We start from the raw sequence: 23,342 nt of genomic DNA, 5'->3' as shown, positions 1-23,342 counted from the left end.
GTTGGTAGGACAGAATGAAGAGAGCATTGATGTCAAACTCAGATTGCACATGTCCTGTAGACCACATATTGATTCAGAAAACCACAAATTAATATTTTATATGTTCTATTGTATTTTTATTCATTTTATTAAACAGTACCCAATTTCATTTTAATCTTGTTCCCAGCACTTAGGAGTTTTGCCTGGTTGTGAATTTTATACTTTTGGGCGAGAATATTGAACTGAATCTAATAAGATGAAATACCATTCTTCCTCTCAAAAAAAAAGCCAGCTTCCTAAGTATACAATGGTGATTTAAATGATTAAAAAGCAATTGTTTTGAAAAGCATCTATGAGATATGTTGAACTGTAAACTTAATTTGATTTAGCAGAGTGGTATATCAGCCTTAAACTAATGCTAAGCTTGGGCTGCATCAAGAAGGGATTACCTTTGAAATTCCTACTGAATTCTGCTCTTGTTAGGCCACATTGGGAGTATTATTTTCAGTTCTGAGCACTATAGTTATTCCTCTTGCACCCATTTATTGTCCTCATTCTATTTCTTCCTTAATTCTCATTTTTCTCAATAGACTTCACTTCCTCCATTTCTTGGGATCTAGGGGTTAGCCTTAGCTCTAGAAATCATGTAGTCAGAATCCTTAATTTTCTGGAAATGAAAGCTGTTACTCCTAATGAAACAATTTGGTCAAGGTAACAATTGTAATAAGTAGCCAAGTCAGGATTCACACAAATCTGACACAAAATCAGTTTAACCTAAATAGTAACTGTGATTAATAAATGTTAAGATGAGTGTTAAGATAGATATAAACTAATCAGTCACTTTAAGAAATTTTGGGGTTAATTCAACATGGAAGGTAAGTTAAGTTATATTTATCTTGCAGAAAAATGTCCAAATATTGAAATACATTTTGCTAATATAAAGTCATTTAAATCATTATTTTAATCATGGCTTAATAATTATATTTTTCAGCTCTTCTACAAGTGACAATTTCACTTAGCAAAGTAGAAATTAGTGTTGGTGAATCCAAATTCTTCACATGTACAGGTATGTATTTGAGTATTCTTTTAAAATTATACTTGATACATTTCAGGCTTAATGTTATTCTTGGAAAAATTGTTAAATATTCATAAATTTAACTTTACAAAAAACGGTATTATCTGTGAGCTTGTTTTTCATAAAATTATATTGTGAGAAATAGCATTTGGTTTAATATATTCTCTGTATTTGTATATATGCCCTGTTATTTTTAAATGCTAGACTGGCCAGGTTATTTATTTTGAAAATAATTCCATTATATAAGTAATGGGTTCATGCTGATGGATTCATTTAAATAATTTCGGTCATCTCAGAAATATTTTAAGCAGGACATATCAGTTAGGATTTTGAAATTTAGAGTGAACTGAGAACCTTTGTATAAGAAAACAATTGAGTTTGTCACATGGGTAGCATGATGATTTAATTAAAATAATAAGCTAGGGATGACTTATTTCTTCCCCCAGTTAGGCGGTATAGTGGATAGTGTTGAGATTTGAATCAGGAAAACCTGAGTTCAGAATTGTGTGTCGCTGGACAAGACACTTTTGTTTGTCTCATTTTTTTAAACTCTAAAATTGAGATAATAATAGCTCTTATCAGATAGGGTTGTTATGTGAATATCAAAGCACTTAGTAGCATTCCAGGTCCATTGTAGGTACTGTGTAAATACTTATTACTTTCAGTCTCCCTTTCCATTGTGACAATAATTGAGATATACTCCAAATCAAACAAAAATTGGGTTAAGCTTGTTGCCTCTCCCAGTTATCTGTAAAACTATAAAGATCACCTTATTTGATCAATTTACCCTAAGCTACAGATTCAAACCAATTTAATGATTATTAGCTTAAATATTTTCAAGGGGCCAGTTTCTCAAGAAACATATGAATTACAGATTGCATTTATATGGTAGGTTTGTTAACTACAAAATTAGTTAAAATCAGTTTTCTGTTTGATGTGGACATTTTTTCTCTCTCTGATAAAAAAGGTTTCTAATAGAAATTTTATAATTTTTTTCAGTAATACCTAATCTCACCAAACTGGCAAAAAAATTCAAAAGAAATGAATAATTTATCTTGGGAGAGCTATAGAAAGAAAGCTATGTTAATACAGTCTTGGTACAATTGTAGAATTGCTTCAATTATGCTGGAAAATAATTTGGAATAATATTAAGAAAGTGACAAAAATTTCCTTTGACTCAAAAATCCAGTAGACATATCCCAAAAGGTAGAAACACCCAATGTATGTCGAAATATTCATCAAAACCCTATAGTGGCAAAGAAGTATAAATATAGCAGATGCCCATTAATATAGGAATATCTACGTAAATAGTGGTTGTAATGTAATGGAATATTATCTTGTTCCAAAGAGCAGTAAATTTGAAGAATTCAGAGAAGTATGGATAGGTTTATATGAAGTAATGCAAAGGTAGGTGAGAAGAATCAGGAAAACAATATACACAATGATTGCAACAGTATAAATGAAAAAAAAGCTATTGAAGGAAATATAAGAAGATAAACTTTCCTCTATTCTTTGAAGAGGTGGGGAGAACTTTGGGTATAGAAATAAATATGTATATGTGTATTAATATATATACCCAGAGATACATAAATAGATAGACACAAACATACTTATATATGTATACATATATTTAATAAGATTCAGTTGATATGTTCAACTACTCCCCCCCTCTTTTTTTGGTATAAAGGAAATCACTCTGGACAGAGAATGAGGGAGGGATTTATTTGGAAATTAAATATAAATAAATATAAATTAGAAATTAAATATAAATATAAATAAAAATTTAATATCCAGAACTTCTGGAATAATTAGAAAGTATTTTGGTGAGAAAAAGTTTTAAACCATCATCTTACAAAATATTGCATAAATGAGTCAATTAACAACTTTAATTGTCTATGATATGCCAGGTTTTGTTCTGTGTCCTGGTGATACAAATACAAAAGTGAAACTGTCCATACCCTCTCAAAGAGCATGTATCACCACTACCATCACCATCATCATCACCATCATCATCATCATCATCACCATCATCATCACCATCACTAACAGGCTAGAGGGATACAGCATGCTTACTGATCAATAAATGTAAGATTTTTTTTTAAACTGGACCTGAAATTTCACTGTTAAAAATATCTCCAGGTGAGTCAACTGTTTCCATCAATGCAGATAGGCACTTGCTTTGCAGTGTCCAGTCTTAGAGAATTACTGAGAAGTTAAGTACTGCCAGAGGCAGGACTTGAACCCAGTTTTTATAGATTGAAAGGCCAGCTTTTTTTTTTACCATGCAACTCTATTTTTCATGTTTTCTTAGTAGCAAAAATAATGTAAAGTATGCTTCAATCTTAATTCTAAATCCATCAGTTCTCTATCTTGATTTCCTAATGAATTTTTAAGAATTATGGTTGCTTATTTGGTTGATCAGCATCATTAAAACTGTCAAAACTGATTATCTTGACAGTATTGCTATAATATATAAATTATTTTCCTGGTTCTTCTCACACTTTACTTTACATCAGGTCATACAAGGTTTCCCATGTTATTCTGAAAATACCCTCATTCAGCATACACTATTATACTTTTCCATCACATTCATGTACACAACTTATCATTATTAGTTTCCAGTTCTTTGTCACCACAAAAAAAGAACTACTATAAGTATTTTTGTATATGTAAATCCTTTTTCTCTTAAGGAGACAAACATTGTTAAATAGATTGTAGAAATAATTTAAATCAGGTTACAGATTAGTTACATTTCTTAGAGATTTTACAGTGGACTAATTGAGAGGGGTGTTTCACATATTACCAAAGTAACCAAGAAAACTCAGTTATATAGGATTGCTGAAAAATAATTAAATTACTTTAGGAAACTTCCCTTTGGCTTCTACCTGAAGAAGGTTAAATAGTTTATCCCATTAATTATTCTATAAATCAAATTTTGGTGAAGTGAGATTAATAAAAATAGAATATAGGCTTCCAGTTAACCAAAAGTTATTGAAGAATGGCCCTGATCTCCAAACAATAAAAAGGAATTAATTAGGACATATCCTTCTTCCAGGCAAAAAGACACCATGAAACATCAAAGCTAAATTAATACAATAATGATCAACAATATTAAATAATTGTCTCCTTGTGACCCACTCCCAATTTCTATTTAATCAGCACATTTCATCTTGAATCCCAGACTCCCCATGTAATCATCTGGTGCCTAGAAATGTTTTCCCTTGGATATTTTGTAATAAGCTTTGTTCTCAGGGCAACTCTGGAGGGGCTCCTCCTATCCGACCTACTGCTCTGGTTCCAAGTCACTTGCAGAGATTCTCTATTTAATGATATTAAATCTGCCAGTAATAAGGCTGTAACACAATTTAATCAAACCATCTAAATTTGGTTTTCCAGTAACTGGTCCATTTAGTGAAAACTAGCTTAAACCTTATGGAGCTAATCCTATTAACAACAGAGCTGTAAAAAGAACATTAAATTAGGAACCCATAATTCATCTGAAAATTAAAAGAATTTCGGTTTTATATAATACTTGCTATATTTTTACTTGAACTTTGTACCTGATATGGACAATGCCATCTACAGGTTGAAGGAAGAATCTTAAAAGGATCTATGAATTATAAAATGAACCCTTTTGTGTCTTAATGTTATTAGAGACTTCAAAACAGGAAAAAAATGATTAAAAAATTTTCTTTACAATTATTGATGCAATTTTACATCTAAAAATCTTTAATCGAAATTTTAGAACTTATTAAAACAAAATCAAAACATTCATATACAATTAGAAACATTTGGAAGTGGATCATATGTGTATGTTTGTGATATGTGCGTGCATGATATCCTAATTCCTAAAAGCTAATTTTGTTGCATTTTCCAAGTGAAATATACTACTTCATTTTAATTTTAGAATTTTTACATTTTTATTTTATCCTCCTTTTAAGGCTATAGATTATTTCTCATATCATTCTGAAAGAATGAGATACTTAAGGATAACAATGCTGAGAATTCATCTATCTATTTGCTTAAGTTGAACATAGATTTAGATGAAAAATAGTAAGATCTTTCAGACTCTCATTATAATAACACAGAGATGTTTTAATGTTAGTATTGTGATGACAAAAATTTCTATAGTTCACCTATACCGATTATGGAAATTTCAATGAAAAGAAAAAAGAGAGAAATGGTTATGACAATATCAAGACTGTCCCTTAAAGTGTACAGACTGACCATGTGATGTCTAACATCACTATAAAAGGGGAATAAACTCCCTTTGCTCTGTAATTCCAGGAAAGAGTCCTAGTTAACAACCATTCATACAACAAAGTTACTCATTATTCACAAGGTATCATAGACAGGTTCAGGAGTAATCAAGTGGGAAAAATTTTCTGTTCAGTGGGGAAATAGAATAATGGGGAAATCAAATCAAGAGGATCGTACCTTTGTCTATACAAGGTTGGCTTTTCAACTTTCCCAAGCATGGACATCCATTTGTAACAGTCCTTAGATCACACCTTTTTGGTGCGGCACATGGCATTTCCCTTGAATAATGGCTATTAGTTTAATAACAATTCAGATAATCATATCTGAAATCAAAACTCAAAACAATATCAAATCACTGTCCCCCAAAAAGTTTTCCTTGAATAGCAAAATTTCACTAATCATAGCTTAAGTTTAAGTTATATTTTTCTCATAATGTTGGAATAATAGTTAAAAGGACATATAAAGACATATAAAATCCTATCTTATCCTTTTTAGTTTAAATCCACCCTAGAGTCAAAATCAATTATTAGAAATTAAGAATAATTTTAAAAAAGAAATTAAGAATAATTGTATTTCAAATATACAGTGAATACATAATTGATTCAGAACCCTCTGAAAAATGCTGCTGTTGTTAAGCCTTCAGACTAACAGCTATCTTTATTGCCCATTAACTGGTAAGACAAAATAAAATCTTTGAATCAAAGGCCTGTTGTTATCAAGTTGACTCAAAGACGTAACTTCAATACATACTATTTATTAACAGGTATAATTTCATAATTCTTATAAACAATGGCAAAACAATGAGACAAAACTTGCTCTTTATTATAAGAAATTTGTAACTTCTTTACAATTTTACAATCTGTTATCAGTTGCTTTTCTCAAGAGTTAATAAGATCTTATGACCCTACCCAAATAGAAAGTTTCCAAGAACTTCACAGTTAAGGATAGCTTAAAAAGTCTGTGGTGCTTTTATCCCCCTGCCAACAATAAATTAATATTATTATCCATTTTAAAGCAAAATGTATTCAATTAAATACTTAACAGTTCTCATACATTGTGACAAAATTCTTTGAGCTCAATTTATAATTTAATAGCATACAGATTTAAAAATGTTACTTTTCTAATGATAAAATTGTTATATCATTTTTCAAATTAACATCATTTTTATTCAATGATTTTTTCAAAAATCACAATATAGTAAAATGTAGGAGTTTAACAGTAAATAACATTTTGGATTTTTAAAGCACAACACAAAAATTTTTTATTAGTCAACAGCAATTCAGTTGAATGCATTTCAAAATCCTTTTATGTAGAAAATCACCATCACTTTGGCATTCTATACCAATTGCATTAAAAATATATGTAGAATAATTACATTTAATAAAAAAAATAACTTGCAAAAATCCACTAAAATGTTTTTATCACCTACAAAATTCTTTAAACCACAATTTGGAAATTTATAGTAAAGATATTACTTATAAATTTGGTCTCTAGTTTACTGTGCCATAAATTTATACAAACCAGAAAAAGATTCCCTTCCTTTTATTCCTTATCTTTATTTCTGTAATTAATAATCTGGTCAGAGTTGTATAGGCAGAGAAAAAATCAAACTTTTCTTTCTTTCCTTTCCCTAAAAATCTACTTTAAAAAGTCAATGAAAGTAAATTGCTCCTTAGTATTACAGATGGTTGGGACAGCTGTTTCAGGTACAAGCTTCATTAGTCTTTCCCACTCTTTATGGGTGACTAGGTGTTCACCTTCAAAGTTCCCTTTGGTAAACTACAGAGAGTATAAAATATTTGAAATTTCCCTTTCTGTATCTTCTTGCTGGATTTTGTTGGTGATGTATAGAAATGCTGATGATTTGTGTAGTTTGGTTTTGTCCCTGCAACTTGACTGAAATCATTGTTTTGTTAGGTTTTTAATTGACTCTCTAGAGTTTTCTAAATAAGCTGTTATATCATTTACAAAAAGTGAGTTTTTCCCTCTTATTGCCTCTGCTTATTTTTTCAACTTCTTGTCCTTTTGTTTTAGGTAACATTTCTAATATAATACTGAATAGTAATGGTGAACATCCTTGCTTCATTCCTATTGTTATTGAAAAAGCTTCTAGCTTATCCTCATTACAAATACTATTTGCTTTTGGTTTTAGATACACCTTATCAGGAAGCAACATTTATTACTGTGCTCCATATTGTTTTGAATAGAAATGGGATTTCTAAAATCTTTTTCTACAACCGTTGAAATATTCATTTTTTGTTAATTTGATTAATTATGTTTATAGTTTACCTAATATTGAACTAGTCATGTATTACTAGTACACATCCAGCCTGGTCATAATATAGGATCTTTGTGATATTTTTCTGTACTTTTTTGTGTCAGTATTCATTAGGAAAATTGATCTATAGTTTTTATTTTCTGTTGGACTATCATTTAGATTTCAAGACCATTTTTGTGTTACAGAAAGAATTTGATATGATTCATTCTTTACTTTTTTTCTATTTATATAGTATTAAATTGATCATTTTTTAAATGTTTGATGGAATTTGTTTGTATACTCTTCTAATCGTGGATGGTTCCCTCCCCCAGAAAATTCATTTATGGTTTGCTGAATTTCTTTTTCTAAGAAAAGATTCTTTAACCATTTTATCTCACTTTCTATTAATCTGAGTGATTTATATTTTAAAATATTTATTTCAATTAGTTTGTCAGTTTAATTGGCATATATTTTCCCTAATTAATGCCTTAACTACATTCCAAAAATTCGGGGATGTTGTCTTAGTGTTTTTATTATCTTTAATGATATTATTGTTTCTATGTTTTGCCTTTGACCCTTTAGGATTCTTTAGGATTAAGTAATTAATTTTAATCTATTCTTCAAAAGGCATTTGCTGAATGAATTTTTATTGCATTATACTCACAAAATGATACATTTAATAATTCTGCTTTTCTGCAATAATATATTGTACATTTTTGTGAAATTGCCCTGCACAACTAAGAAATAGATATATTTTGTTTCTATCCTTATTCATTATTTTCCAGGAGTAACTTTTCTAAAATTTTTGGATTTCGTTCATGTTTTTCTTGTTTATTTTATAGTTAGATTTATCTAGAACTAGGGAGTAAATTGAAATTCTAAATGTAGTATAATTTTACTATTTCCTCCATTTAACTTTTCCTTTAACAATTAAGTTTCTATGCCATTTGGTACATATCTGCTCAGTATTGATGTTAATTTATTTTCTGTGGTACCTTTCAACAAAATGTAGTCTTCCTGTTTCTCTCTTTTAATTAGATTTATTTTTGCTTTTACTGAAGCATAATAGATTCTACTCTAGTTTTTTTATTTTTAACTCTGGATATTTTCCTATTTCAAGTGTGCTTTTTTATTAACAACATATTAATTGGATTCTGATTTCTAATCCATTTTGCTATTCTTTTCTGATTTATAAGTGAGTCCGTCCCATTCACATTCCCAGTTAAGATTGTTGTATATTTCTCTCCAGTCTATTTTCTTACAAGGTTCCTTTCCTTTTTTATGCTATCCCTTTTTTAAGACTACTTTCTGCTTCTGACCATTTCCTCTTTAAATTTACCTTTTCTCTTCAACCTCCCTTCCTTCTTTCTTTTTATCTCTTTTTATTCCAACTTCCCTTTTGGAGAAGATGGATTTCTATATCCAACTGTGTGTGTACATTTGTTTATTTTTGCCTTCTTCAATTAGTTCAGATGAAAGTGGGTTTCAAGTTTTGCCCACTCCTCCCTAAAGTGTATACATTTTTCCTTGTGTACCCTCTGTAAGATAATTTCCCCCATTTCTCTCTTTCCCTTTCTCCCAGTGGTCTCCTCTTCACCAGCCCTTCTATTCTTTTTTTTTAAATCATTCAAACATAATAGAATCACATCCAAGCCATTGTTTAATTAGACTCCCTCCAAGATTCCTGGTTATGATAAAGTTCTGAGCAATTACATTCATCGTCTCTCCATATAAAAATGTACACCATTTAATTTTATTTAATCCCTTACAATTTCTCAGTCATGTTTGTCTTTCTTTGGCTTTCTTTAAAAAAAAAACTTTTTATTTTTTGAAAATACATAAAAAATTAGTTTTCAATATTCACCCTTGTAAAACCTTGTGTTCCATATTTTTCTTCCTCCCTCCCCCCCGACAGCAAATTATCTAATATGCATTAGACATGTATCGTACTTCTACATATATTTCCATATTTATCATGTTTCACAGGAAAAATCAGATCAAAAAGGAAAAAAATGAGAAAATTTTTAAAAAGCAAGGAAACACAACTAAAAAGTGAAAATTCTATGTTGTGATCCACATTCAGTCCCTAGTCCTCTCTCTAGGTTTAGATGGCTCTCTCCATCACAAAGTCCATTGGAACTGGTCTGAATGATCTTGCTGTTGAAAAGAGCCACATCCATCAGAATTGATCATCACATAATCTTGTTGCTGCTCTGTATGGTGTTCTTTTGATTCTGCTCACTTTCTGTGCATTTCTTGAACCCTGGGTTAAATTTTCATTCAGCTGTGATCTTTTCATCAGAAATGTTTAAAAGTCTTTGATTTACCAGAGACAGGACTGTAGGAACAGAGTATGGATCACAACATAGCATTTTTACTTCTTTAGTTGTTGTTTGCTTGAATATTATTTTCTTTCTCATTTTTCCCTCTTTGATCTGATTCTTCCAGTGCAGTAAGATAATAGTATAAATACGTATACCTAAAAAAAGAAAGCGAGAGAGAGAGAGAGAGAAAGAGAGAGAGAGAGAAAGAAGAAAGAAAGAAAGAAAGAAAGAAAGAAAGAAGGAAGGAAGGAAGGAAGGAAGGAAGGAAGGAAGGAAGGAAGGAAGGAAGGAAGGAAGGAAGGAAGGAAGGAAGGAAGGAAGAAAAAAAGGAAGGAAGGAAGGAAGAAAGAAAGAAAGAAAGAAAGAAAGAAAGAAAGTCTTCAATTTAATTAAATGTAAATTTTTCCCCCATAGGGATTGTTCTCAGTTTTGCTGAGTAGGTCATTCTTGGTTGTAATACTAAACCCTTTATGTTATGAAATATCTTATTCCAGGTCTGATCCAGGCTACTGAATCTTGTGTGATCTTAACAGTGGTTCCTGAATTCTTTCTTTCTGGTTCCTTCCATTTTTGTCTCTTTTACTTCTTGAAATTGGCTCTCTAATATTTCTGGGAGTTTTTGTTTTGGGGCTTCTTTCAGGAAGTAACCAGTGGAATTTCTAAATTTCTACTTTTTTCTCTGGTTCTAAGATATCTTAGAATATCTGGACAGTTTTTCTTTATAAATTTTTGAAATATGGTATTTAGTATCATTTTTATTCATGGGTTTTAGGCAGTACAATGATTCTTAAAGTTTTTCCCCTCACTTTATATTTTCCAGATTATTTTTCTTATGATATCTGTCTACATTTTCTTCTATTTTTTAATTTTTTCACTGTTTTATCATTTAGTGATGTCTCATGGAGTCATTCTTTAGCCAGTTTTTATATTCTTTTCTAAGACTTTGTACCTTTTTTTAACACATTTATTTTTCATATCTTTCTTTCATAGCTCTAATATGATTTTTAAAATCATTTTTAGCTTCTCCTTTAACTATTTCTTTAACACTTCTAGGAATTCTTGTTGGGCTTATTCCAATCTGCATTTTTCTTTGCGGCCTTGCTTTTATGTGTTTTTTAAGACATTGTCATCTTCTGTATTTGACTTATTATTTGATGCTTTTTTGTTTAGTCTTAAAACTTCTTGACTTTTTACTTTCTTACTATTGGTCTCAGTTCACTTGGAGAAGCTGGGATAGTACAGCATCTCGGACTGTCCATTTTTGTCTTGCTATTTTCACAGCTCAATCTGTGGTCTTTTAAATATTGAGTGCTTCCAAAGTGTTGTAATATGCAAAAAGATCTGTTCACTGCCTTCCTATTGTGAGCTCTGCAAGTTGGATCTGTTGGCTTGTTTATAATTGAGTTTAATAGACTACTTCTGAATTCAATGACTATCAGCTTATTGGGAAGTCATGCAAATTCATAGTGACTGTTTGCTGGTCTCTTTCCCTGATTATTCCACTGTAGATTAATAAACTGGGTTCACAACCAGAACTGAGTCACTGATCTGCATCTAGGCTCAACCACAGAGCTAAATTTTGGGAATTCATTCCTTTCTCAGTACCCAGCTGTGACCTAGGATGGATAACAGAGATACTGGATGGTACTTGTTCCTATAAAAAGTTCCTGCCAGAGTCCAGAGATGTCTTTCCATTTCAGTTCTTCCTACCTGATAATCTGTCTAGCTCTGTTTTTATATTTGGGAATTGGAATGCTCTCTTTCACTACTGCTCCTGCTGTGCTGCAGGACAACCCTCAGCTTAGTGTCTGCAGACTTCTGTTCTGCTAAAATGCCCTGGGCTAGAAAAAATTACTCATTGTGACTTTTTCTTGGATTTACCAATGAGAATTTGGTCTGATGCAACTTCTAGGTTGCAGAGGTGTGAATTAGAGAAAAATACTTCTCATTATACTATCTTGATTCTGTCTCCCTATGTGTCCTGTCTCAAAAGCAGAAGCCAGAAGAACAGAACAGACTCTCACTTTTCCCAAGTCCTTGACAGCTCTAATGCTCTCAAAGGCACAGTCTCAAGTAATCACTCTCCACCAATGAAAAATGTCTTAGGTAATACATTTAAGCCCCTGGTTACAGGTCTATATTTCAAAGAAATGAAATAGGAAAAAAGACACATATGTTCAAAAATATTTATAGAACCTCTTCTTCTGGTTAGAAAGAATTAGAAACAGAAGAGATACCCATCAATTGGGAGATATGATAGAATGTTGTTGTGTGATAAGAAATGATGAAGAGGATAGTTTCAATGAATGTTGGAAAGATTTATTAAGAATGAAATGAATGGCATCAGGGAAATGATTGATATAATACCATCGTTGTAAAAACAAACATTAAAATATGTTAGAACACTAATCAACAAACACAATAACTAATCATGATTCTGAAGGAATTATCATGAAATATGTTCTCAGCCTCCAAACAAAAAAATTGGTGCACTCAGAGTTCAAATGAAGATTTTAAAATATATATATAGCTATTGGTAAAGTTTGTCTTACATGGCTGTGTATGCAAATTTTGTTTTGCTTTCTCATTGCAGGGAGGGAGATGTAGAAAAGAGAGAAGATAGATTTTTATTGATATGAAAAAATTTTAAGAAAATTGACTACTTCTGATCACTCAGCAGATTTCAAAGGGAGCAGATTTCTTGCTTCCTTTTTTGTTCCTTTTTGGAATTTGCTTCATTGAGAGTACTTTCCCATCTCGTGGTTATTGCAACTAGTCATATATAACACTGAACACCTGTTCTGACTTTAAAAGCTTTATTCTGGACTTTATTTCCTTGGCTGCCTCTTCTGCTTGTATTTCGTTCCTTGAGCATGGGTCATCAAAGAACAGCTCTAAATTGATGTTCCTGCATTGGAGACAAGTTAAGGATTCTTCATTTGGAGCTTACAGGAATCAGCTAGGGTTTTCTGAAAGTATGTCCTTGGAGAAGGTAATATGGAGAAGAAATAAGGGAGAGAGCCCAAGCCATCCACTGTCTGATCAGAAGATAGGAATTTTGAAAAAACTGTCTGGATAGTGTAGATTCAAGAAATGACCCTTCAGTCCCACAAAATGTCTAATGTTTGAAATTTTAACCATCAATTCCCCCATAGAAATAGTAGGAGCTATAGGTTGCTCTTTCCTATCTTAAGTTAATAATGCACATTTTGGAGTCTTATGTGTTTTAAGTCCAGCAGTTATGTGTTAGGAGCTGTTTGAAGAGAGGGCTGATTTCCACCCTTGATGGATAGTGTCATTCTTTCCTAATCCTGTCCCTCTGGAGTGACTTTCTAACCTTAACTCTCCTAATGATCACAGGAAAGAAACAATAGAAAAAAGAAAGTGATACTTTGAATATCTGCTACCATTCATTCCAGAGAGCCCCCAATCAAAATTGTTAACTTTGCCTTGGGGAACCCAGTTCCATTTTTTTTCACTACTCTGGCAATATACAAAATTTGAATCACTAAAATTTTTGTGTTTTTTTGATCTGACAAACCAAAGAATGTCCGTGGTCTCCTTCCCATCATTAAAAAAAAATCTTCCTTTCCCATTGCTCCGCTCCTTCATCTCTGACTTACAGTTTTATCTCTCAAGTCCAACCTCAACAGGAAGGTTATCCTGTGTCTAGCTACCAGCTAATGCCTTTTTATTTTCAATTGACCAAGCAGTACTCTCCCTATCTTATACACACCCAGCTTTTTACAAGTTGCTTTCTCCATCACAATGTCTGATACTTGAGAAGAAAAATTGGATTTTGCCTTGTTTTTTCATAGCACAATGGAAGTATCTAATAAATGCTTGCTGATTGACTGACTTGACTGAGTGCTTATTTTTTGATGTATCAGGCCTTAAGAATATACTTTTACCTGTTTTTCTAAGTTATTCAAATTGTTAGTTGAATAGAAACAAATGTTAATTCTAGTAAATTCATTTTTAAATGCATTTTAAATTTTTCTTTGGAAATTATTCTTTGCAGCAATTGGAGAATTGGAAGATATAGATTGGTACAATCCTCAAGGAGAGAAGATAGTTTCTACACGGAGAGTAGTGGTACAAAAAGAAGGTGCTAGGTCCCGACTAACTATTTATAATGCAAATATAGAGGATGCTGGAATATACCGGTGTCAAGGAACAGATACTAAGGGACAGACTCAAGAAGCTACAGTTGTTTTGGTGATTTACCGTAAGTCATTTTAAAATAAATTTTAATTGATTTTCAATGTAGTACTTTAAAAATCATTTCAGAAGATTTGGGGGACTGGATCATATAGTATTTTCAACTTTTATTGTTGTTTGCTTGCTTCTTTTTCTTTCTCATTTTTTTCTTTTTTGATCTAATGTTTCTTGTGCAGCATAATAAATATGGAAATATCTATAAAAGAATCGCACATGTTTAACATATATTGAATTACTTGCTATATGGGGAGAAGGGAGGAAGAAAAATTCAGAACACAAGGTTTTGCAAGGTTATTTTGCATGTATTTTGAAAATAAAAGGTTATTACTAAAAAAAAAAAACTTAAAAATCATTTCAGTAAAGAAATTTGGATAATTCCACATAGAACATAATTGCATTTTAGTAATAGTAGTATTATCGTAGCAAAGGAAATATAAATCTTTTAGTTTTGATTCTTTTGGTGAAATAGAATTGAAAATCCTTTAATTCATTCAGACCACTGTGCAATATTTGTAATACTTAACATTTATAGTGTTACCAGGGAAAATCTTTCAGAGGCAAAATCATCATTTAGAGAAAGATCACTCTAGAAGTAATTTTGTAATGGATGGTGGCAATGAAATCTTTCTTTAAGATTGGTTGATAGGCCTTTAATGGGGAAATTTAGACAGGTTGATGACATTCTACTAAACTTTTCACAAGAAGATATTTGATATTTTCACTTTTGAAATTTCATTCATCAGAAAAGAAAAAGGCATTTTATACAAAATAATATATTATGTCACTCTTAATGAAATTTTTATTAAAAAAAAACATGCATGTGGGGAAAATTGAGTTTAGAGTCAGAAGACCCCAGATCAAATTTTGACCTTTACCATAAGATCCTAGGCACATTATATCATATCTGTGACCATTTTCTTCACTTACAAAATGAGGTAGTGGGATTAAATGATCTAGTTAATATTTCATCTAGCTCTAAATCATGTAATGCTATGAAAAAGAATGACAGGTTTTGTAAGACTAGCTTAAATTACAAATCTGCTATTACATTAATTTACATGGATTTGTAAATTAATTTGTAAATTTGTAAATCCATCCATAGATTTGAGTGGAAAAATAAAAGATACTACATTTTATCTTTTTGTTGTTTGTTTTTCCTTATTACAGAAAAACTCACTTTCAAAGAAGTGGTATCTCCTCAAGAATTTAAACAAGGAGAGGATGCTGAAGTGGTTTGCCAAGTTAGCAGTTCACCTGCACCCATTGTTAGCTGGTTGTATCATAATGAGGAAGTCACTACTCATCCCAACAGTTAGTATCTTGGTAACTTGCTAAGCTTTAAGTTATAATTGCAGCACAATTAAAAGGCATTTATTTTTCTCTTACTTAACTCCAAAATTTAAGCTTTTGTCATTAAAATCTATAATTAATCTTAAGTAAAATGAAAATATGCTGTGGTATGAATAAGTTATTTTTTAAAGAACTAGCACACTATTTGAAATCAGAAGATCTGAATTAAAGCCTCAACTCTGATACTTACTACTTGATGACTGGACATTCTCATGAACTCTTTCTTCATTTGTAAAATGTGGATGATAACTCTATAATTACTCATCTCACAGAGTTTTGTGAGGATTAGACAGAATAATATAAATACACTTTGAAAGTGTAAGGTATGTGGAAGAAAAAAAATACTATACTTTGTGTTTGAAACATAAAGCCTGATAGATAAAATTTACTAATTAAATTTTTTTAGCTTTTATCTCCTCTATTTAGAGAAAGAACCCAAAGGGTCAGAAATCCATCCTATTTTTGCACATCTTTTTCTCATCAAACTATTTTGTATTACAATTTATATTATTCCCAAGTAGTAGACAAAGTTTTACAATAATAACAAGGTTCAAGTAATAGCTTGATTCATCAACCAGAAAAGGAGTTACTTAAAATTAATTTTCCTAAGCCATTCAGTTTTCTGCTCACCAATTTCCTTGAAAGATTCTACCTTCTACCTAGTCAAAGGTGAACTCATCAGATAGTTATGTTAACTAAATTAGTCAAAAAACATCTTCTTTTTTTTAGTGTGATCATAATACTCACTCATGAGTTGCACCTCCCACTCCCATCTTTTCTGGCCACAGCTCTAATTCCATCTTCAGAGAAAGTAGAATTTCTCTCCTCTTCCCAAAACCCCACTGTACTTTTAAACAATTTCTACACAGAAAATAGTTAAGGCTTCAATAAAGGGAAGAAAAGGACTTCCTAGAAGTTTAATTAAGTACTCATAAAGTTTATCATTCCGGTAAGTCTGAAAGAAATTTCAGACTGGGGAAATATTTTTTCTTAATATTCCTAAAAGATAATGGGAAGGCTTTCTACATGCATGCTATGTAAACTTTATTTTTTATTATATGTGTAACTGATTTCTAGAACCTTAACATGCTATATTAAAGTATTTGTAAGTTCACAAAAATACATCTTGATTGATTTGGAAAGCTCATATGCCTCTAGGGGTAAATAAAATGCCAAATATTAGAAAGCTGTCAATGTGACACTGAGAGTAAAAGGGTCTGTCATGTGGCAATCCAGCTATAAATAACACAGCCTAGTGATTTTTTCTTTCCATTTATAAGTCTGTATGACTAAGATCAATTCACGGATAACTATTAAATGCTGTAAATATGAGAGCATTTGTTCAAATCAACTTCAAGATTTTTATTGAGGGAATTAAAAATGTAAATTAATTTGACATTAGAAATGGAAATAATCATTTATCTATACTATGGGATTTATCATTATGTAGTAGAAGCAATCTCAAAATAGAGCATTTCTTTTATATCTGTTTATGGAAAGGTATAAGATGAATGAATCACTTTAAATTCTGTTTCCTAGCTAAAATATAAAATTTTTTGCATGTTTCAGAGATTAAAAGTTTGCAATTTGAATGGAATAGTACTAATTGTAATTGTATATGAGCATATGACTAGTCTTTTTTATTCAGTTGTGTCATCATTAATATATATTCTTACATATTACACCATTCGTAGTCCTTCCTCTTTTCCCTCCCTTCCTTCTCTTCCTGTGAAATATGGATTTGTAAATATTTTTCCCATAGTTTTTTAATTTTTAATAGCTTTTTATTTTCAAAATACATGCAGTGATAGTTTTCAACATTCACCCTTGCAAAATCTTGTGTCCAAATTTTTCTCTCTCCCTTTCCCCCACTCCCCATAAATATTCTTAAGCAAATGTGCAAAGAATACTAATCTGCAGAATACTACTTAATTGAGAACAATATTAATATATCTGTGTAAGACCATAGGGCAGTTAGTTTCATTTGCATTTTTGTGTCAAATTGTCTTTGTTTCCAAAGTAATATCAGGTCTTTTTGACTCCATCATCAAGTCCTTGACTCCATCTACTGCCCACTTAGATGCCCAAGAATCTCAGTAAGTTTGTTGCTCTTGCTATATATGTGTTTTTAAGAAATACAGTCATGTGAGTCAGCTAGATGGTGCAAGGAATAAAGGACCAGTCCTGAAGTTAGGAGTCCTGAGTTCAAATACAACCTTAGCCATTTAATACATTGTGACCTTAGGCAAGTCACTTAACCCCAATTGCTTCACACACAAAAAGAAAGAAATATAATCATACTCTACATGATACAATTAATTGATTTTTTTTTAAATGAGTAGGAAAAAAATTGCAAGATGCAATACTGAACTTGCAATCAGAAGGCATGGACTTGTGTATGTGGAAAAATTACCTAACACCTTCAAGTCTTCATTTTCTTATCTATAAAATGAATATAGTATGAAATAATATTACTTATTACATGACTCTGAAATACTTTGCAGACCATAACTATTTCAGCACTTGAGTACTTTTAACATTGTGATGGTCTTAGCTATATCTGTGTCTGTGTCTGTGTGTCTGTTTTTCTATTTTTGTGTACTTGTTAAACTATTCTGACTTTGGCCTTTGCACAGGCTGTCTTGCATTTTGAAAGGCCTCCTTGCTTACTTCTCCTTAGTTTCCTTCAAAGCTCACCTCAAGGACATCTTTCTATGGGAGGGTTTTCATGAGCCTTCCTGCTCTGACCCAATTTCTCTTTTCCCCCTTCTCCACTGGCTATGGACTCACCTAGAGTAGGTTCATGTCCATGGAAAGGACAACTTCTAAAGGAGAAAATTAAACTTTTCTGCCATTGTCTGCCTTATAACTTACACATAAATACAAGTACACACACACTCTCTAAGGAAAATGTTATAAATAATTTTTAAGATATGCCTCTTATTTAAGAAGAGAATGACATAATCCCTTTCAGAAAGTTATAAAAGTAAAAAATAAGAATGCTATTTATTTCATCAACCACAAAATAATGTTTAAAATGCAAAAATAATTCATAACCATGTTTTTTTTAACAGATATTTAAAACACAACCAGTGGTGTCAAACTCAAATGGAAAATTGGGCATTAATTCATACATAAGGATTTTTGCAGATCACTCGGTTAACCTGTACATAAGGAATCCTCTTGACCATATATTTGTGGAAGGAAAATGGACAAAGTTCCATTTTCAAAGAACATTTATAGATAAAATGTTAAGGAAGGACGTGGAATGTGCTGAAAAACAATTAGAGAAACTGTCCTTGACTTGTGCTGCGCCCTTGAATGTGCTAAAAAGATTTACTTGCAGAGAGCAGTAAGTGAGGTAACAATGACTGCAGTTCATTGTGGTCTATCCACTTATTTTTATATGATGAATGTTAGAGTTTTGAAGTTTATAACTGTCAGAATTATAAAATCATAATTGTAAAAATCAAATAGCTTTTCGGTGGCTATAAGAAGGTTATATAAGTAGTGTAAAGTTCATATATGACAGAAAAGTTTTCTTTTTTTAGTTTTATTTCATAAGGAATCACCAGGAAGATTTGCTTTGAAGTGTAAAAGGCAGTTAGGAAATCAGCAGGAAAGTAGTTAAGAAGCCAGTTTTGTAAAAATTTTGTAATAATATCATGCCCCTCCCCTGCAAAAAATCCTACATAGCTATTCCCCAGGCTATGAAGAAGCTTTGTGAAGAAATAGAAAAAGGTTTCTATCTGAGAAAACTGACCCTTCAGTAGCTTTGTTGGGAATGTGTTAATTGGAAGAATAACAGTTGCTTTGCTGATTGGTTGGAGAAAGGCAGCAGCAGTTAGACACTCATTGGCTGATGTTAGAATCCTGCTGGTAAGTGAGAGAAAGGAAACCTCTCAGCTACATGTTAGCCCAATATTCTCCCCCCCCCCATACACAATGGTTTGAGAAAGACAAACAGGGGGTAAATAGGTTTCATATCTTTTTTACTGTGATTTGTATCTTGCTGTGAGGAAAGATTTGGATTTGAATGGACAAAGCAACAATTTGCATATCTGAGTGGAAAAACAGTTTTCCCAAAGATGATAGCAGAGAGGACCATATGATATAAAGTGCTCCAGAAGTAACCAGGGAGATCAAGGCCTCCTTGTGGTTATATGTTTGTTTTTAAGAAATATAACTATACTTTATATGATATCATTAATCCTCATATGATGTCACTAGTTGCCTTTTATAAGAACAATGAGTAGAAAAAAATTTACAAGGCATGATGCTCAGAACCAGTTCTTAGTTGCAAAACGTGGGTTTCCAAAATCATATAAATACCTCTCCCTTCTAGGTTTCTGTAAGTGTGCGCCTATTCTCCTCCCTGAATACTGCATTTAGTGGTGGGAAGATGGTTAGCCATATATAAGGATGACTGTGATATTTTGGTTATTTATACTTTTACTTTATTTTGGTGTTTGGTCTTCTGCAATTATGGCTCAATGTTATATTTTGATCAGAATTTTTAAGTGTTTTAAAATTCTTTGGTTTTAAAAATGCTACTATTATATAAATTGTGCACATTTTTTTCATTTTACTCCAAATCAGTTTATACAAGACTTCCCAGGATTCAATGAAATTTTCTTTTGTCAATTCTTATAACAACATAGTATTTCCATTACATTCATTTGCCATAGAGTATTCAATCATTCTCCAATTTATGAGCACTCCTTTAGTTTCTAGTTCTTTGCCACTTCAGAAGGACTGTCGTTTGCTTTTCTTTGTAATCCCAACATTTACCATAATAGCTGGCACATAATAGGTGCTTAATAAATTCTTGTGGTCTAACCAAATTTTAAATATTTTATACATATGAGCCCTTTTTCTCTTTCTTTGATCACCCTATGGTATAAGCCTAATAATATTATCTCTTGTCACAACATTTAGTGATTTTGGGGCCACAGCTATAAAATACATTTTAGAATGACTAAATTAACAAATTATTTTATCAATAGTACATTAGGGTGTTTGTCTTTCCATGGCCCTTCCAACAACGAACATTTCCCATTTTTGTCATCTTTATCAATCCGGTAGGTAAAAGTGGAATCTCTGAGCTGCTTTAATTATATATTTCTCTTATTATTTCTCCCCAGTGCCTATTCTTTCTGACATTTGCCCCAGATATAGCTATCCTGACCCCATATTTTAATTTTGTCAGTATAATTTTGAAGTGGAGAAACTTATAATTAAAGTCTCAAGCCATTCTTTTGGGGCTCCCCTAAGAGGCAAGATTTGATTGTTCCTGAGCCAGGCTGTACATATATGACTGGACACAGGAAAAGAACATAGATCCAGTTTATCAAAATCATTTCCTTTTGGAATTTCACCATTCTTCTGCAAATTGGAAAGCCTATGCAATTCATTCTTATGTAGCTGGTTCTTAATAACATCTCATCCATTTAAAAAGTGACAAAGGGCAACTCTATCTGGAAACTAATTGACTAATTAACTCTTGAACTCAACTTCCTAGACCATGATAATAGGATCAATTGAATTTATGGCTCATTAGTTTTTTCTTTGAAGTTCACATGAAACCTACCCAGTCCCTTGGTTGTGAAGACTCTCTGACTTTCCTTTTTCACTGGAGGAAATCACCTCCTCCTCCCAAAAGTAGCAGTAAAGATATATAGTAATAATATCTTATTTTCTTTCATATTAGTGAGAGTTCCCAAGTTTTTTTCATTTTAAATCCCATTCTCTTTTATCATGACTTCAGCAGAACTGGAACATCTGGGTCAAGGACCAATATAATTAGTGTGTTCCTGAGTGTGACTTGTCAGTACCAAAACTCTTCAAGAGAGATCTTTTTACATGACCATCACTAATTCCAATAGTAGTTCATCAGTCTTCATTTAATAGCCTTACTTAAAAGCCAAAAGCTCAACTTCTAATTCCTGGCTAAATGGGCCATTTATTCTGAAAATCTAACTTCTTCAAGATGATCAACAACATCCAAGAAATGCTAGGCTTGGCTTTTTTTTTTTTTTAACCATTCCTGGCAGATTATTCTGGCACTTGCTGAATTAATTATTTAACACGAACAAGAGCCTGCTTCCCATTCAATTGATAGGCCTGCCTATACATGACCAGAAAGTCCAGAGCTCCTGGGTACCACTCAGTTATATTTGGCTGTCCTTTCATCACCTTGCACACCAGATTTTTAATGTACTTCTCCAAACTCTACCAGGATCTATGCCATGTGGGCATTTCATCTCATCCCAATTACTGACTGTACCAAATAATAACAGGCCAGATTCTGGTAATGTGTTACTTCAAGTTCAATATTGGGACAAAATAAAGCATTCATAGATCAATAACCAAGTAACAAAAATAAGTTTACTTATCTCTAATATAGCAAGAATATGCAGCAAAAATATAATACTTCTTAGCTTTCATAGTTGTGGTCTTCCTGGTCTCCACAGGGGTCACATATCGGGATCTTCATGGTCTTCAGCTATCCCCCAAGGAGCTATCCCAACTTCACATAAGTGGGAACCTTTATACTCTTTGGTAAGCTAGAAGTTTATGTAGCCCATTTGAGACCACTAGGGAGGCACAGTTTGAGCCTTATACCAACTGTAAGTTATTCAAGGCCTTTTTGGTCATATTTTTCTAATCAGCGTTGTATCCTAAGCAGAGAGGACTTTGGTAGATATTTGTCCTATCAAAGTTATGCTCTCAGTTTCTTTTGTTTTCATTTATTGTTATAGCTAGCGTTTCTAATACTTATAAAATAACAGTAGTAGAAAGAGCATTCTTGCTTTATCCCTAATGTAAAGATTGTATCCTAATTTTGTTATAAAGGCATTCATTTATTATTCTTGTAACATACTATGTTGATTCTTGATTTTTAGATAACATCATATTAAGGCATCATCCATTTATTTCTATTTTTTCTAGTAATTTTAATAAAAGTAGATATTGCATTTGATATTTTCCCTAATATTAAATTAACCCTGCATTTGTGATACAAAACTAACCTAGCCATAGTATTTTTGATCTTTATGATATATTGCTGTAGCCTCTTTTTAAATATTTGTTTAAGTTGTTTTTATGTAATTATTCATCAGGGTTATGAGTCTATGGTTTGCTTTCTGATGTGATTCTCCCTGGTTTATGTATCAAGAACATCTTTAAATCAGACAAGGATTTTAGTAGTATTCCTTCTTTTACTATTTTCAGAATTTATATAACATCAGAATTATGTTTTTAATTGATAGAGTCCACTTGTAAATACATCTTATGCTCTGTTTTTTTTTTTTAGGGGAGTTCATTTATACCTTGTTCAATTTCTTTTCAGAGATTAGGTTATTTAAATTCATTCTTTTTCTGTTATTCTAGATGTTTTTTATTTTATAAATATTCATGCATTTTATTTAAGAATTCAGTTTTAATGATGTTTAGTTTAAGCAAAATAGTTCTAATAATTTTCTTTATTTCTTTTTTAACTTGTAGATTCCTTTTTTTCCCCTATTAATTCAACATTAAAAGCTCACTATGTGATTTCTGAAATGTCCTTGTTGGGCTTGGGCAAGGAAAGTGAAGCAGAATACTAATAGATAAGGTTTGGGCCTATCCTCAGAAAACTTACAATCTAGTGTCCTCAGAGCAAAAGCAGACACCCCTCTTATTTGTACATTATTCTGACCTTAGAGGTGTAATTGGTCATTTTCTTTGGATGTTTTTAAAATTAGTTTTTATTAATTTTTTTATTTCTTATATTACCATAGTTAATCCAATTCTTCATCTCCTCCTCCCCCCCCCCCCGAACTATCCTATAAAACAAAGAACATTTTTTTAGAAAGGGGAACAAATCAATACAACT

General features: G+C 31.7%; 1 protein-coding gene across 1 annotated transcript in view; it reads left to right on the top strand.

Moving 5' to 3' along the window:
* The window catches only part of NCAM2 (neural cell adhesion molecule 2), a 285,546-nt gene that overhangs the window by 36,506 nt on the left and 225,698 nt on the right, over positions 1-23,342 (top strand). Inside the window, exons 2-4 of the mRNA XM_051984853.1 lie at positions 971-1,045; positions 13,917-14,123; positions 15,284-15,427. Of these exons, the coding sequence (XP_051840813.1) occupies positions 971-1,045; positions 13,917-14,123; positions 15,284-15,427 (426 nt within the window). The remainder of the gene's footprint in view (positions 1-970; positions 1,046-13,916; positions 14,124-15,283; positions 15,428-23,342) is intronic.

This window comes from Antechinus flavipes, chromosome 3 (assembly GCF_016432865.1).
Source record: "Antechinus flavipes isolate AdamAnt ecotype Samford, QLD, Australia chromosome 3, AdamAnt_v2, whole genome shotgun sequence".
Classification (NCBI taxonomy): Eukaryota; Metazoa; Chordata; class Mammalia; order Dasyuromorphia; family Dasyuridae; genus Antechinus; species Antechinus flavipes.
Note: the sequence above shows the minus strand (reverse complement) of the source record. Positions and strands in the feature narration are given on the sequence as shown.